This window comes from Amphiura filiformis, chromosome 13, assembly GCF_039555335.1.
Source record: "Amphiura filiformis chromosome 13, Afil_fr2py, whole genome shotgun sequence".
In the NCBI taxonomy this organism is placed as follows: Eukaryota; Metazoa; Echinodermata; class Ophiuroidea; order Amphilepidida; family Amphiuridae; genus Amphiura; species Amphiura filiformis.
The window spans coordinates 30,095,827-30,109,389 of NC_092640.1; the positions used below are offsets into that span (position 1 = coordinate 30,095,827).

General features: G+C 34.4%; 1 protein-coding gene across 1 annotated transcript; it reads left to right on the top strand.

Moving 5' to 3' along the window:
* The first annotated feature begins 2,988 nt into the window (after positions 1-2,988).
* Positions 2,989-11,692, top strand: LOC140168223 (uncharacterized). Its single transcript, XM_072191561.1, has 5 exons — positions 2,989-3,585; positions 6,562-6,625; positions 7,546-7,746; positions 10,362-10,497; positions 11,482-11,692. Exons 1-5 carry the CDS (start codon positions 3,535-3,537, stop codon positions 11,558-11,560), a joined length of 531 nt encoding a protein of 176 aa, XP_072047662.1. The 5' UTR covers positions 2,989-3,534; the 3' UTR covers positions 11,561-11,692.
* Positions 11,693-13,563: the final 1,871 nt, after the last annotated feature.

The following is a 13,563-nucleotide window of genomic DNA, read 5'->3' on the forward strand; positions in this document are numbered from 1 at the left end:
TGCTAATTCGTAGCACGTTTTATTTATGAACATTTTTATTCGTAAAGTGCCGTATCTATACAGCGCACAAAAGGTATCTCTAGACTTAAAACAAAGGAATTTTTTAAGACACTAAAACTACGCCCCTGATTATTCCAGTTAAAGAAACAATTATTATGGACGGAATTAAATCAGTTGTAATCGGAGCAGGAATTGCAAGTTTTTGCCGCAGGTAGAAAAACCATGGTTTTGACCAGGTTTTTCCACTAATTGGCAAAAACAGTTTTTGTATAGGCAAAAATGGCAAACACCAAAAGAGTGATAAATAGTTCACTTTTTTTTTTTTCAAAACAAATTATTAAGTAACACAAATTATTTCCTTAGTATAATAAATCCAGATTTTGTATTACAAGTAACATAAAGGCATGGGTTGTCATTGCTCACTACTGTACTGTACGTCATATCAAATTATTTAAAATGCTTTCAAAGAGGACTTGATGAGACAAAAAATATGTTGAATAATTCATTAAAAGTTGTGTGTTTCTGTTTATGAGCTTTATTGACTGACTATAAATAATGAGTTTTTGCCAGTTTTTTACCATTTTGCCGGTTTAAACCAGGCAAAAGCAACAACTGGGTTTTGACATGCAGTTTTTGCCACTTTGTTGGCAAAATTATGTTTTTGTCGACAAAAACCGAACCCTGAATCGGAAAAGAAAGTAAAAATACAATAAAACGTCGCAACTCTATACACTCAGAACGCTAACACTCTATATTGCTATGCATAATCGTGCTAGTCCAATAAACTCGGGCCAATAAATTTCCGTAACAATTGTGCAAATCTTGTTAAATTTGCTGTATTTGGCAGAGATAGAGCACCTGTAGTGGTGATCATTATAGGATATGAAAGCATTTCAACAGCACCTTTATTTGTTCGGAAATGGTCATTGAACATTTACACAGAGGTCAAGTTCAAAATTGTTCGGACTTGGTTAAAAACACAAGCAATGTGTTTCTCTAGTCATAAGGACCCAAGTATAGTTTGACATACAATGTACGGAGTTATGAGCAAAAAGGTAACATTGTGACGTCTCAGGTCTAATTTTGGCACCAGATGGAGTAAAATTGAAAAAATGCTCCGATTTTGTTGAAAATGGTCCCAAATTATTGGTCTTTCCATGATAAATCAGAAAATAATAGTTTGTGCTATGTGGGATATGTTTCGTTACCTCAGTATACGTCAAAATCGACAATACCCATTGTGTCGCTTTGAGTTCTATTGAATCAAGACAATTTGACCTTGACAAATTGTTGCGTTACATGGGTAAGAAAGCACCAAAGATAACTATTATTTTTCTGATTACGTTCAACATGTCAGACAAATAAATTGAGACCAGTTTCATCAAAATCAGAACAAGTTTCATTTTCGCTCATAACTCCATAACCGTACATCATAGGTCAAAGTATATATTTTTTCTGAATCCTTATTACCAGAGGATCACGATGGTGTGCGTTTTGAACAGGTCTGATTAATTTTGAACTTGACCCTCTGTGCAAAGTTCAATGACTTTTTTCTACTTATAATGAGGGTACTGTTAAAATTGCCTCCATAGCCTAGATTAATTATCACTGTACAATTCTGGGAAATATGGCGACTTTAACATGATTTGCACGATTGTAGTGCGTATAAACTGAAATCTGTTGCACTATGCTGGAAGTCGATCGCTACATGTTGAAATCAACACATTTCAAACTAATATAAATTTAGTTCGCTACAGAAAAAATTTTCCCAACTCTTTAGGGCACATTGTGTGGGTCTATAGTTTTGTCCGAATTTCCGTTTTGATTTCACCATTTTTCACTTCAAACGGCCAAAATGTCCAACTCAGTTAACTTTATTTTTAATACAACCAGGAGAAATAATCGATATTTCTATTCTGACATGCAGTATGATGTGCTTTAGAAAGTTGGAAAAATCTCTCTTAAACGAACTATATATATTACTTTGAAAAGCGTTAAAGTTGACCCAAAAAAAGCTCACGGGCGAAGTTGAAGCCTGTCAAAATCGAAAATATTACACTGGAAGACTAAATTGCACTAAGTTTAACACCAGGATTTAAAAAAAATATATCAAGCATTATCATGGTTTGCTTCTGATATTTGCTGAAACAAAATGAAAATTGTTGCTTTTCATTTGACCAAGATTGAATTTATTTTAACGTGAAAAGGTGAAAGGCACAATTTTGCTCATTTCATGCCTAATTAAGGGAAGGGGTATGAACGTTTGGACAGTATTTATTGTGGGACATTAGAGCACATCAGACATATCCAATTGCATTCTGAATATGAAGAATGTCCTTCTGATATCAAATAATTTTGATTTTTGAAATTCGCAATGTAATACACATTTTATGGCAAATCATTAAAATTGATATTTTTGATATTTAACAGTACTTGAAGTAAACTTTATAAATCTGATGATTTATACTTAAAGTGTATGTAGGTGGGATGAAAAGCCGACGATCAATTGAAAATTTTGACCTTTCGTATTTTCCCAAAACACCAAAAAAAAAAAAAAAAAAAAGGTCTTTTTGGGAAAAAATCCATATCTTCAATATAAAAGGTCAAAATTTTCAATTGATCGTCGGCTTTTCCTCCCAGCTACATACACTTTAAGAATATGTCATTAGATTTATAAAATTTATTTCGAGGACTGTTATATATCAAAATTTGAAAATATCAAATTTTAATAATTTGTCATAAAATTTGTATTATATCGTGAATTTCATAAAATGAAAAATATTTGATATCAGAAAGACATGCTTCGTATTCAGAATGCAATTCGATACGTCTGAGGTGCTCTCATGTCCCACAAAAAATACTGTCGAAACGCCATAAACGCTCATTCTAGATCCCTTAAATGACTGAGTGAGCCTTTAACAACAATGGCCAACGAGTGACTAGTGTTTTGAGTGCATGTACCTATTCTGTTTTTGTGTTTATATTTATGATTGACCTTGTACAAGTTCATATGAATTGAAAATAAAGGTATATTCAAGCAATCTATTACGAGATTCCATTTATCATGCAGCATGTTCAGTTAAGTGTGACGAGCGGTGTTGCCGAATGAATTAGATCGTGTGATCTATCGGAAAATATCAAAATGTAACCGATTGGATGGCCAAAAATCGCTCACCACAAGCGACGTGGATTATGAAGCTAACTATAAGAATAAGGGAATACGTATTGTTGATGTTCTATAGAAATTGGTGTTTATATTTTGGTAAATAAACACTACAAATAGTATACCCGCTGCTTTATTATGAGATAGGCCTAATATATGCATCAAATTTTCAAACTGAAATATCAAAAAAAGGCATAAATTTTGTTCTGCAATTTTAAACACACATATGTAGGGCATCTTCTTTTTGCAATTTCAGTTTTAAAATTTAATGTGCATAAATTTTGAGTTAGGACTATATCTTATAATAATTATGCCTAATTAGAGGCCAATTTTTGTGATGTGTTTGTTATGAATATATCGTATATGGCTACATGATTATGAGTGCCGTGGCATGGAGAATGTGGTTATCTTTCGTGCTAATAGTAAGTACCGATCTATAAGCTTCTCTGCATGTACATGCTTTAATTCGTATATGTGGCAGTGAACTAAAGACTAACTATAACCTGTTAGTCCCACCGCGCCGTTAATTGTTAGATAATTTGTGCGCCGACCGGGATTTTGTATATGATATCTACATTAATAGTAATAATTATGTTTAGTTACTTCATTTGTAGCGAGCATTCGTTCCTCATTGTGTTTGTTCTGTGTTGCCCCATTACCTACTTTTATATATTTGTGAAGGTATTATTTGCATTTAGATTTTAATATCGCTGTACAATAGGAAGTACGAGGAAGTATTACAACAAATAACGTGTTGATACTGTGATAACAATGATGATTATATTATATATTGACAGACGTATTGTTTTGTAAACCAGACTCAAGCAAGTCGACAGAATAATATATTCCCCCTTTGGGAAGGGAAGAGCACTTTGTAGTACTCGAAATCTCCTTCGTTATATTAATGGATTATTAGCACATTATTGGTTATGCAAATTGACTGACTCACATGTATCTTTCTTTAAAGGCACATAAACTGTAAAGCACTGTCTTTAGGAAGCCTACAACCTCTTGCTTCTGTCTTTAATACCAAAGTAGAAATTGCAATGCAATACAATGGTCACTTTAGACATACATGTATGAGGATTTCCAAGATATTAATATAGACTTACATGATATATAAATCTTGACTAAATTGAATGTTACACCCAATGGGTGTTTCCCCTAAAAATTGTTATAACACAAAAATTTCTCATTGATTACTTGAAAGGGGTTCACATCTAAAATTGTAAACAAAGTTAGACGATCAAATTAAATTACTAGGGGGATACACAAATTTCCACTTTTTGCTATATTTTCCATAAAAAGGTCTAAAAGTGGGAGAAAACTTGACAAATATCCACCTCTGGTGATTGGCATTCAAAGAGTCCAAACAGGGTATCTTTGAGGGGTTTAATCCACTTTTAAAAAAATCTTTTCATTCAAAATATCAATTTTTTGGAAGTCCTGCACGCCCCTTACCCACAAAATATCACGCTTCACGGTCTATTTGATTGAGCAGCTGTATAGGCTATATATTATATAACTTTCTTTTAAGAAAGTAATAATCAATTCAATCCTAAACACTTTAAAGTGTTTAAGAATGAAGCTGAATGATTACTCCGCGAGAGTGATTTGCGATTTGCGATTTGGTCGCCCAATTGGGCGATTTTCAACTTCCGTCCCGCGACAAAGAAAGTGCTCCCGCGATTTCGCGACATTTGGGCTACTTTGAAAATCTTACCCGCGAAATGTATTAAATGTTGGGCGATTTGTGACAAAGCCGACTTCAAAACTTATTTTTTGATCATGATTGCCAATTCTTTCAATGGTCATTCAACAAAAGCACCAAACAAGTAATTCAATAAGCAACTAGTTACAAAACACTCTGTGGTCAGTGTGCTTCCCATATAACAATGGCACGCACAGGGAGAGGGCTTGTTAATCGCATCACATGTTGTTGCTAAAGACCACTTGAGCTGGAGGATTGTCCTTAGAATATTCCCATCTAAATACTCACAAGTGGTATAACACGACTTAAGTTGCTTCTTAGTAAGTTTCTACTTCAACATAAGGTTTTTTCCCCGTTGGCGGTTTTTTTGAAATAAAAATGTGTAAACACCTAGTACCGATACCGCACATTTTCTTTTGAAACGGCATGATGATCAAAAGTACCAGCCGTTTTGAATTTGATTAAAAATAGTACATGCACACGTTGTTATATCACTCAGCTGAAGGGAAATTTTTGTAGGCCTACCCCCCCATATTGCAATGAATGGCATGTCTATTGATAAATGTGTTCGTTTTCCTGGTATTTTTTAAAAATAATTTTTGTTCGTTTGTTTATAATTTGTTTCAGCATTTCCCCAAAATTAAAAAGATAGTGCAGAACCCCGTCAAAAGTCAACATTTTTTTTTCCTTGCAGTTTATTTTTTTCTTAAATTTTTGAAAATGTTTGTTAATTTTTCATTATTTCAATTTGCAGTTTAAACATTTTTTTTTTCAATTTTGTTAGTATTTTGTAATTTATTTCAATAATTATTTCCACAAAAATTCACAAATAAATTTTCCTTACAGTAGGCCTAAGCCTATAACAAAAAATCAGTTTTTGTTATAATTTTTTATAATTTATTTCAGCATTAAAAAAATAGAAAGAAAGGGGTGTAGAACCCCCCAGCCGTCTTTTTATTTTTTTTTTTTTATTAACTTTTTTCATTTCTTGTTAGTTTTTTATAATTTATTTCAGCTTTTCCCAAAACTTCCAAAATAAAGGGGGGTGTAGAACCCCCTCAAATCGACTTTAAATATTTCTTCAGCTTTTTTTTTAATTTTTATTTTTTTCAATTTTTTCAGTTTTTGTTGTTTTTTTAGAATTTATTTCAGCTTTTTCAAAAATTTCAAAATAAAATGGGGGTGTAGAACCCCCCTAAATCGACTTTAAAATTTTGGGCGATTTTTTTGCTATTTGGGCGACATTTCACGGCTAATACCCGCGACTTGGGCTGAAAAGTTTTGGCAACCAGCCCTGACTCTACCATGGCAACGCTGACATACCCGTGCTTATAGTGCCCGCGGTGACTCTTGACTCGCCAATTATAGGCCCGGATTATTATAGGTGTGGGCAAAGATACTCAATTGGTGTGGGTGTCGCTTCTAAATTTATTTTGTTTTCCTGGTGATTTATAAAATTAAATGGAAGGAATTTATATATGAGTTATATAAAACAAATGTTTAATGTTTTTTATTCGTTCAATGGAAAGAATATTTTCATTCGTTGAAATATGAATTGTTCCACAACTCGGCAAAGCCTCGTTTAATGGAACAGTCCATATTTCATCTCATGAAAATATTCATACCATTGTACTCATAAACATTCAATATTTGTATACTATTTCATTTTTTGTTGGTTTGTTTTCAGGTGATCTGTTTAGCCGATCACACAGAAGCCTTCACAACACTACCAAGAACATCCTCCACACCAGGTAAATAGTTATTTTGTACAGGCAGTAGTAAACGAACCAATAGAAATACAAAGCTCTATAAAATGCCCCACCGGCGCCGCGGCTGCTGAGAGTAGCTGCTAAGTTACAAAATAAGCTGAATTTATACTCCGCGCTCGGTGAGCGATTGGTATTTACCAATAAGGTAGCTCGCTTTCCCGGAGTTCTATCTCATTGGCTAAAAAACCAATCGCTATAGCTCAGCGATGTAATACATTCAGCTACTATGAGTTGTCTTTCAAAATATCCAGGCAAAATCCTACTGTTGAACGTCGGACAATAAAGTGTGTATTCATAATAATAGTGTTTCAATGTTTGTATAGAATTAAAAACTCGGTGACAATTAAGAGCCCATTCCTCAAGCATTGAAATCATTTCTGGTATTTATTCCTAACTATAATGAAAAAAAGTAACATGTTTGGTGATGTATTTAATATTGATATTCAATGTATGATTACATCTCAAATCCTTGGATATATCCCGTTATTTTTGGTATTTATAAAAACCTATTGTACGACTTGCAGATGAATATATGTGTTGAAAGAATATGGTAAGCTCCTGTACTGTATGTGCCTTGAACTTCCAGTCTGTGTTTTGAAAACAAAAACTGACAAAAATCGAAATAATGTCTTCAATAATAAAATCTTCAATATCCCAGCTACATTGTTAAGTACATATCATTAGATTTATAAAGTTTACTTCGAAGAAATATCAGAAATTAAAAACAAAATATATCAAATTATATCGCGAATTTAAAAAAAAATCAAAATTATTTGATATTAGAAGGACACTCCTCGTATTCAGAATGCAATTTGATATGTCTGATGTGTTCTCAGGTCCCACGCAAACGTTGCTATCCGAGTCTTTTAGTAACATTTCTTTAAAATAATGTTCCTTTACAGAGGACACGACAACTGTTAACAAGACAACGGTCATACCAACGTCATATTTCATGACAAAGACATCAGGAACTACGTCAACAAATAACGTCACGTCAACGTCAACAGAAACATCAACTTCAATCACGTCAACGTCAACAGACAACGTCACATCAACAACAGATTACACAACTGACGAAAATACCAGACCCTCTTGTAAAAATGGTAGGCCTAACCTTGGAAACAAATGAACAACTATAATTGAATGGCAATGTTTCAAATAAATATTAGTGCAGAGTAGTTGTGTTTTTGCCAGCCTTTAGTGTTCTTAATCTTTAAAATACCACTAAACACTAAAATAAGATTTTTTTTAAAGATATTTATTTATATAATTATGTTGCTATAAAGCTAGTCACAAGCGTAAACGTGATACGGTCGTTAAAGGGATTATCAACGCAGCGATATGCCGAACCAGCAACTGCGAACCACATTAAGTCCAGAATACTCTAAAAAATTTAGGTTTTTGCATGTTTGGGACAATCTGCTCATGAAGCTGACAAATGCCAAAGGTGAAAGCAATAACTATTTTGATTAAGACCAAACATGACATTTATAGCCTACTCGTTCGTTTTGAGTGAGGCTGTCGAATTCGGAAACCGTGGTAGCACCCCAGCAGACGACACTGTCAGTGTGGATGTTATTTTTTCTTTAAGGTTACACGAAGAAACGTATAAAAAACGTATAAAAAACGTATAAAATTGTTCTCTAAAACCGCGTTTTCTCAGCAATCAAATATCGCAGTGAGTCAAATGTTGGTGCATGGATGTATCTGTACATTATTTTTGTGTGTTTATAAAAAATTTTAGAATCCGTTTGAAAATCCTTCGTTTAAATCATTTTTACGCACCATGTTCACAAGATCAAAAACACGTTCCATGCAGTTTTTTTCAAATGTTCGCTCCGTATAAAACTACGCCGAGTGATTGTTTTCTCCTTTTTTGTATTGTACTACAAATCGATCAAAGAAATAATGTTGCCATGGGGAAGAACCAAATACAGTACCGATTAAATTTTAAAAGCCCGTTTTTGGGGAAAATTTTGGAGAATTTGCTTGAGAAAAAGCTGGTTTGTGAAATTATCGATATCTTGATTACGGGACGTTAATTTAGACATCTGAATACCTACATTATTTCTCAACATTCTGCCAATTGCTATTCCATTTGATTTTCACTCCAAATTGAAGCTAGTTTTGCAAAAAACGAGGTTTTTCTCCATCGGGTTCGTCCAAAATTTCAGCGCCGACATGCGTGTTTATTCTAAGAGCCATTATGCGATATATAATTGAATACATGAATACAAAAGCCACCTAAGTCCATGGGAAGTGATTTTGAGAGAAAAACCTGTGTATCATTTTAATTCCTTCAGTTAGATTTACCTGGTCAATATGGTAAGTTTTACGTGCAAATGAGTGGATTAACCTGTATTAGGTATGACGATTAGCATTTCAGGGACTTCGTGGGGTTCATTTTAAATTTTGGACTTAGGTGGTTTTTGGAATCATATACAAAGACAACGATGTTAGAATGTGTTTACCACTGGTAAGATAATACAAAATAAAGCGCACAGGTATGTATAATGTTGATAAGCATTCTGCCATGTAATCATGGTAATATAAACCACACACTTTCCTTTATTAAACCCATTTTTTTTTCAAAAGTCACTCTCTAGCAATGAATGTGTTACAAGTGGACTTTTATACATACTGGATTTTAATCAATGTGTTACAAGACTCAAATCATGGAATTGGGTGATTCTTTCATACATGCTATTTTTCACATGCTCAATAGACACAGAGGATGAATTTGAGTTGTTCTTTCATACATATGACAGGCCTATGTAAAGGAACACTTTCCCATGCTTAACTCAATTTGGTTTAAGTATGGACTTAGGTGGCTTTTGTATTCATATATTCAATTATATATCCCCTTCGAGGACAATCAATTTTGTAAGCTGATGTGTGGCCGAGCGGATAGAGCGTTGGACTTTGAACCTATTATGATTAATTTTTGTGGGTTCGAGTCCCCGTGTGGCTGAAATTTCGTTTTTTCCCCCTTTTTCTTATTTTTACTTCTGTTCTTCCCTCTTTTCTTTCCCCTTTTCTTTTTCATTTCTTTTTCTTTCTTTCTTTTTTTTTCACTATTTCTTTATTCTTTCTTGCTCCTTTCTTTTAATATAGTTTTTGTATATTTGATTGATTCGCTGACTACAGTGATTGATTGTTTTTCAACTTTATATAATTCAGAAATTTGTAGGCCTGCTAAGTCTTGTTTAATATTCTCAAATTCAATTTACAAATAATTGCTTTGTGATGTTGTTGATGTTATTTATTTATTTCATCAAAGATATCAAGGCTCTATAAATTTAATATCAACACATTTTCTAGACGGTGGCGTATCTTCATGGGGCGGGCATAGGGGCCAGAGGAAGTGCCCCCAATCGATTTCAAATTTATAAAATCCTCATGAAAATTGCCGAAAACAGCTTGTGCCCCCCCCGCCGCACCACGAGCTCCGGGCACGAGCTGAGCCAAGTTTCATGTCTTGACCGTGGATCGATATTCTATTATAATTATTAAAGTATGCTTACCTCCCGGTACGCTTGTTCATTTTCTGCATGGCTGTTTCTGTTATGAACTTACGCCCCTCTGAAATCAAGCGCATGAAAAACCTTTCGGCTAACCTTAAAGAGGGAATTAGTTTTTGTTGTTTTTCTTGATTTGTTATTATAACATTTTAGGCAATGTCAAACATTTCTTATAAAATTATTTTCTTGATTTTCAGGAACACCGAAGCCCTGTAAGAGTATCGGTAATCGATGCAGAAAATGCGGCTGGGTAGTTCTCACGTTTGTTGCAGTTTTGCTTATACTTTATGCGGCTTGCTATTATCGGCATAAAATAAGAATTTGGATCCAAAGGTATATAAATAACTCTATTAAATGTAATGTTAACAGAATGAAGCGATATTAATAGTTTATAAAGATGGTGTGATTTATATAGGCCTAATGTCGTCATGGTTATTCAAAGCCTTTTGTTATCTTTTAATCATAATTAGTACTGTAAAAAGGATTTCAAAATTCACGAAATTGTTAAAGGCCCATTCAGTGATTTGCTCATCCGGACGATCGTAAAAATCATCAAAATTCAGATTTTGGTACCTTTGTAATTGGCATAGATGTGCTAACATAGCCTGCTAGTGGTTCGGTCGAAAGCCGTGTATTTTAGACAAAATAAAGCATTTGCATGATTCTGGACTTTTGATACTGACAGTACAAAAGTCCGACTCGAGATCGAAAGAAGCTCACTCTCCACGTACCAACACGCGTTGCGTATTGTTTCTACTACTTATTACATCAGTAGCTACTATTTTAAACAAAATACACAATTTTAACTGTTTTTCATATTTGAATTGACCGTTAGTTTGCCTCGGTGACCTTTAATTGCTTATTTTGTTTTCTACTACAAAATTGTAGCTTAAAAGCGTCTGTTTTAAATCAATTTAGACTCTACTTCCACCGTGTTAGAAACACTGGACTAGGAAGTTTTTCCAGTCGATTGGTGGCGCACTGTACGAAAATCTCGATTTTCTCAGAGTTGAAGTAGAAAACCTTTCTAAAACTTCTGTTTTTTGACTAATTTGTCGATGTATTCAGGGGAAAAGTGGTTTAATGAAATTCTGTAGACTTATTCTTTATTTCTAAGCAACTCTGACAAATTTCCATTTTTTTAATGTTCCTGTGAAATCACTGAAAGGGCCTTTAATGTGGTTGCAATGACAATCAAACAAGGTCTCTGATTGGCTAAATGAAGATTTAGATATGATCTTTTGAAGTTGTAGCCAATCAGAGGCCTTGTTTGATTGACACTGCAATCACATTAATAATTATGTTCATATTTTACAGGTGCATTCGGGTTATGATTCGGCGTGGCGACATGTCTTCGGTATTATTGCAGGAACAATATGACGATGTAGCTATATGAAATAACTCTTGACAATATGTCAGGTGACTAGACAGAAATACAGATGAATTCAAGGAGCCACAAGATGGGCCTGATGCATGGTGGAGGGGCAGAAGCCGTTTTTCGGCAATGGAATTTTCTCAATTTTCAAATCGATTGGGCGGTGGGGGGGGGGGGACGTGCCCCTACGACTCTTCGCCACTGACTGGGTCCCATCCGCACTAAACTGGTGTTATGACTGCCCAATTGGGTGGATTAAAGCCGCTTTAAAAAAAATCAATTGCTATGGTAGTTAATCCTCTTATTACGTCACTTCTACGTCGAGTTCGCCGTAGAAGTGATCATGTAACAGGATAAACTACCATAGCAACAGGTGAAAACAATTTCTGAATATCAAAATCTTCAATCCAATCTGGCTTAAGACGCAACCATTCATCGGTCACAACCTTAGGTAATGTTTCTGACTACATCCTCAGATATGATATATGGATGCCGGTCGTCTTGTAGGAGGCATTTTTATTGATCACAAGAAGAGCGTCACATAAATCAAATTTGTTGTAATGACTCAACATTATATTGGTTCCCTGTAAAGAATCAGAGAATGGCTTTCAGCTGAAAATTTAAACAAAATTTTTAAAGCCTTTGTGCTTCCCAGACTCAGTTATCAGGGTTATTGTGACATAGTATGGGGTAACTGCAATTATACACCCCAGAACAGGATAGAACGTCTTTAGAATCAGAGCTATCCTCAGGGTTCCTGTTTGCACACCTTTTTCATTTATTGGGGACAGACTTGGTTGGAAGCTCCTAAGTGATCGTATACATGACAACTTATGTATCAATGTCTTTAAATGCCTAGCTGGGATTGTTTCTGAGGCCTAAATGATGTCTTTACTCTTGTAGGAAACAATCATGGCCAGGGGCGTAGCCAGCTTTCTTGGTCAGGGGGGGCAAAATAAAATTTTTGGGGCACAGACGAAAAAAATTGCAGTTGCATCATACAATACATAGAGACTGTATGTCTTCGAGCTTCCCGAAAAGGGCCTTATTGGGATAATGTGCGCACGTAGCGCGAAAAAATGGTATTTTACACTATTTTCGCCCATTATCCGGCTAAAAAGGGCTTTATTGTTACAATTTGCGCGCGTAGCGCGGAAAAATTTTGTATTTTACACTATTTTGGCCCTGAATTTTGCTAGAAAAGGGCTCCTTGCCCTTTTCTTTTCCTTTGCCCTCCTGATTTTCTCTCTCATTTTTTGTCAGAGGGGCACTTTTTCTTTCATTTTTTGTCAGGGGGGGCACTCTGCCCCACCTGCCCCCCCGCTGGCTACGCTACTGATCATGGCCATAATACAAGAGGTAGCTCACAGGGTAATATATAGCTCTCAATTTTAAACCCAGAACTGAAGCTGGAAGACGTCCTTTCCTGTTCGGGGGGAAACAAAGCATGGAATAGTCTGCAATCTGGTCTGAAATATCCAATACCAACCAGCACTTCCATTTTCAAAAACAGGTTTTTAGTGTGTAATAATATATAGCAATATTTAATAGTGTAAAATGACCACTTGTGTATAATAAGTAGCAAATCTTTTTTTTTAAACTGTTTTCATTCATTGTGTAAAAATTGTGTAAACATGGCCGTAAGCTTGTATTTGGCCATGTTGAAATCAAATTTTAGTTTTCAAATGTGTATATTTAATAATTGAAATGCTGGTGAAATTCAATTTTAGTGTGTTTTGAATCTTAACTGTTTTATGATTTGTGAAATGTGTGTATTTATTTGAAAAACTAAATGGTGAAATTTCTTGTTATATAAATTCTATTGTGTCTTAAATTTTTACTGTTTAATTATGATTTTTCCAGAAACATACCCTTATGTTGTATTTTGGCTCGTATCATCACAAATCTAAAATCGTTTTGAAAAATGTTGTCGCATATTTTGCTTTGTTTTGTTTTTGCTTGCAAATTTTGAATTCTTAATTTTATATTTTGTAAGCTGATAAAAGTACTATGTATTTAAATTT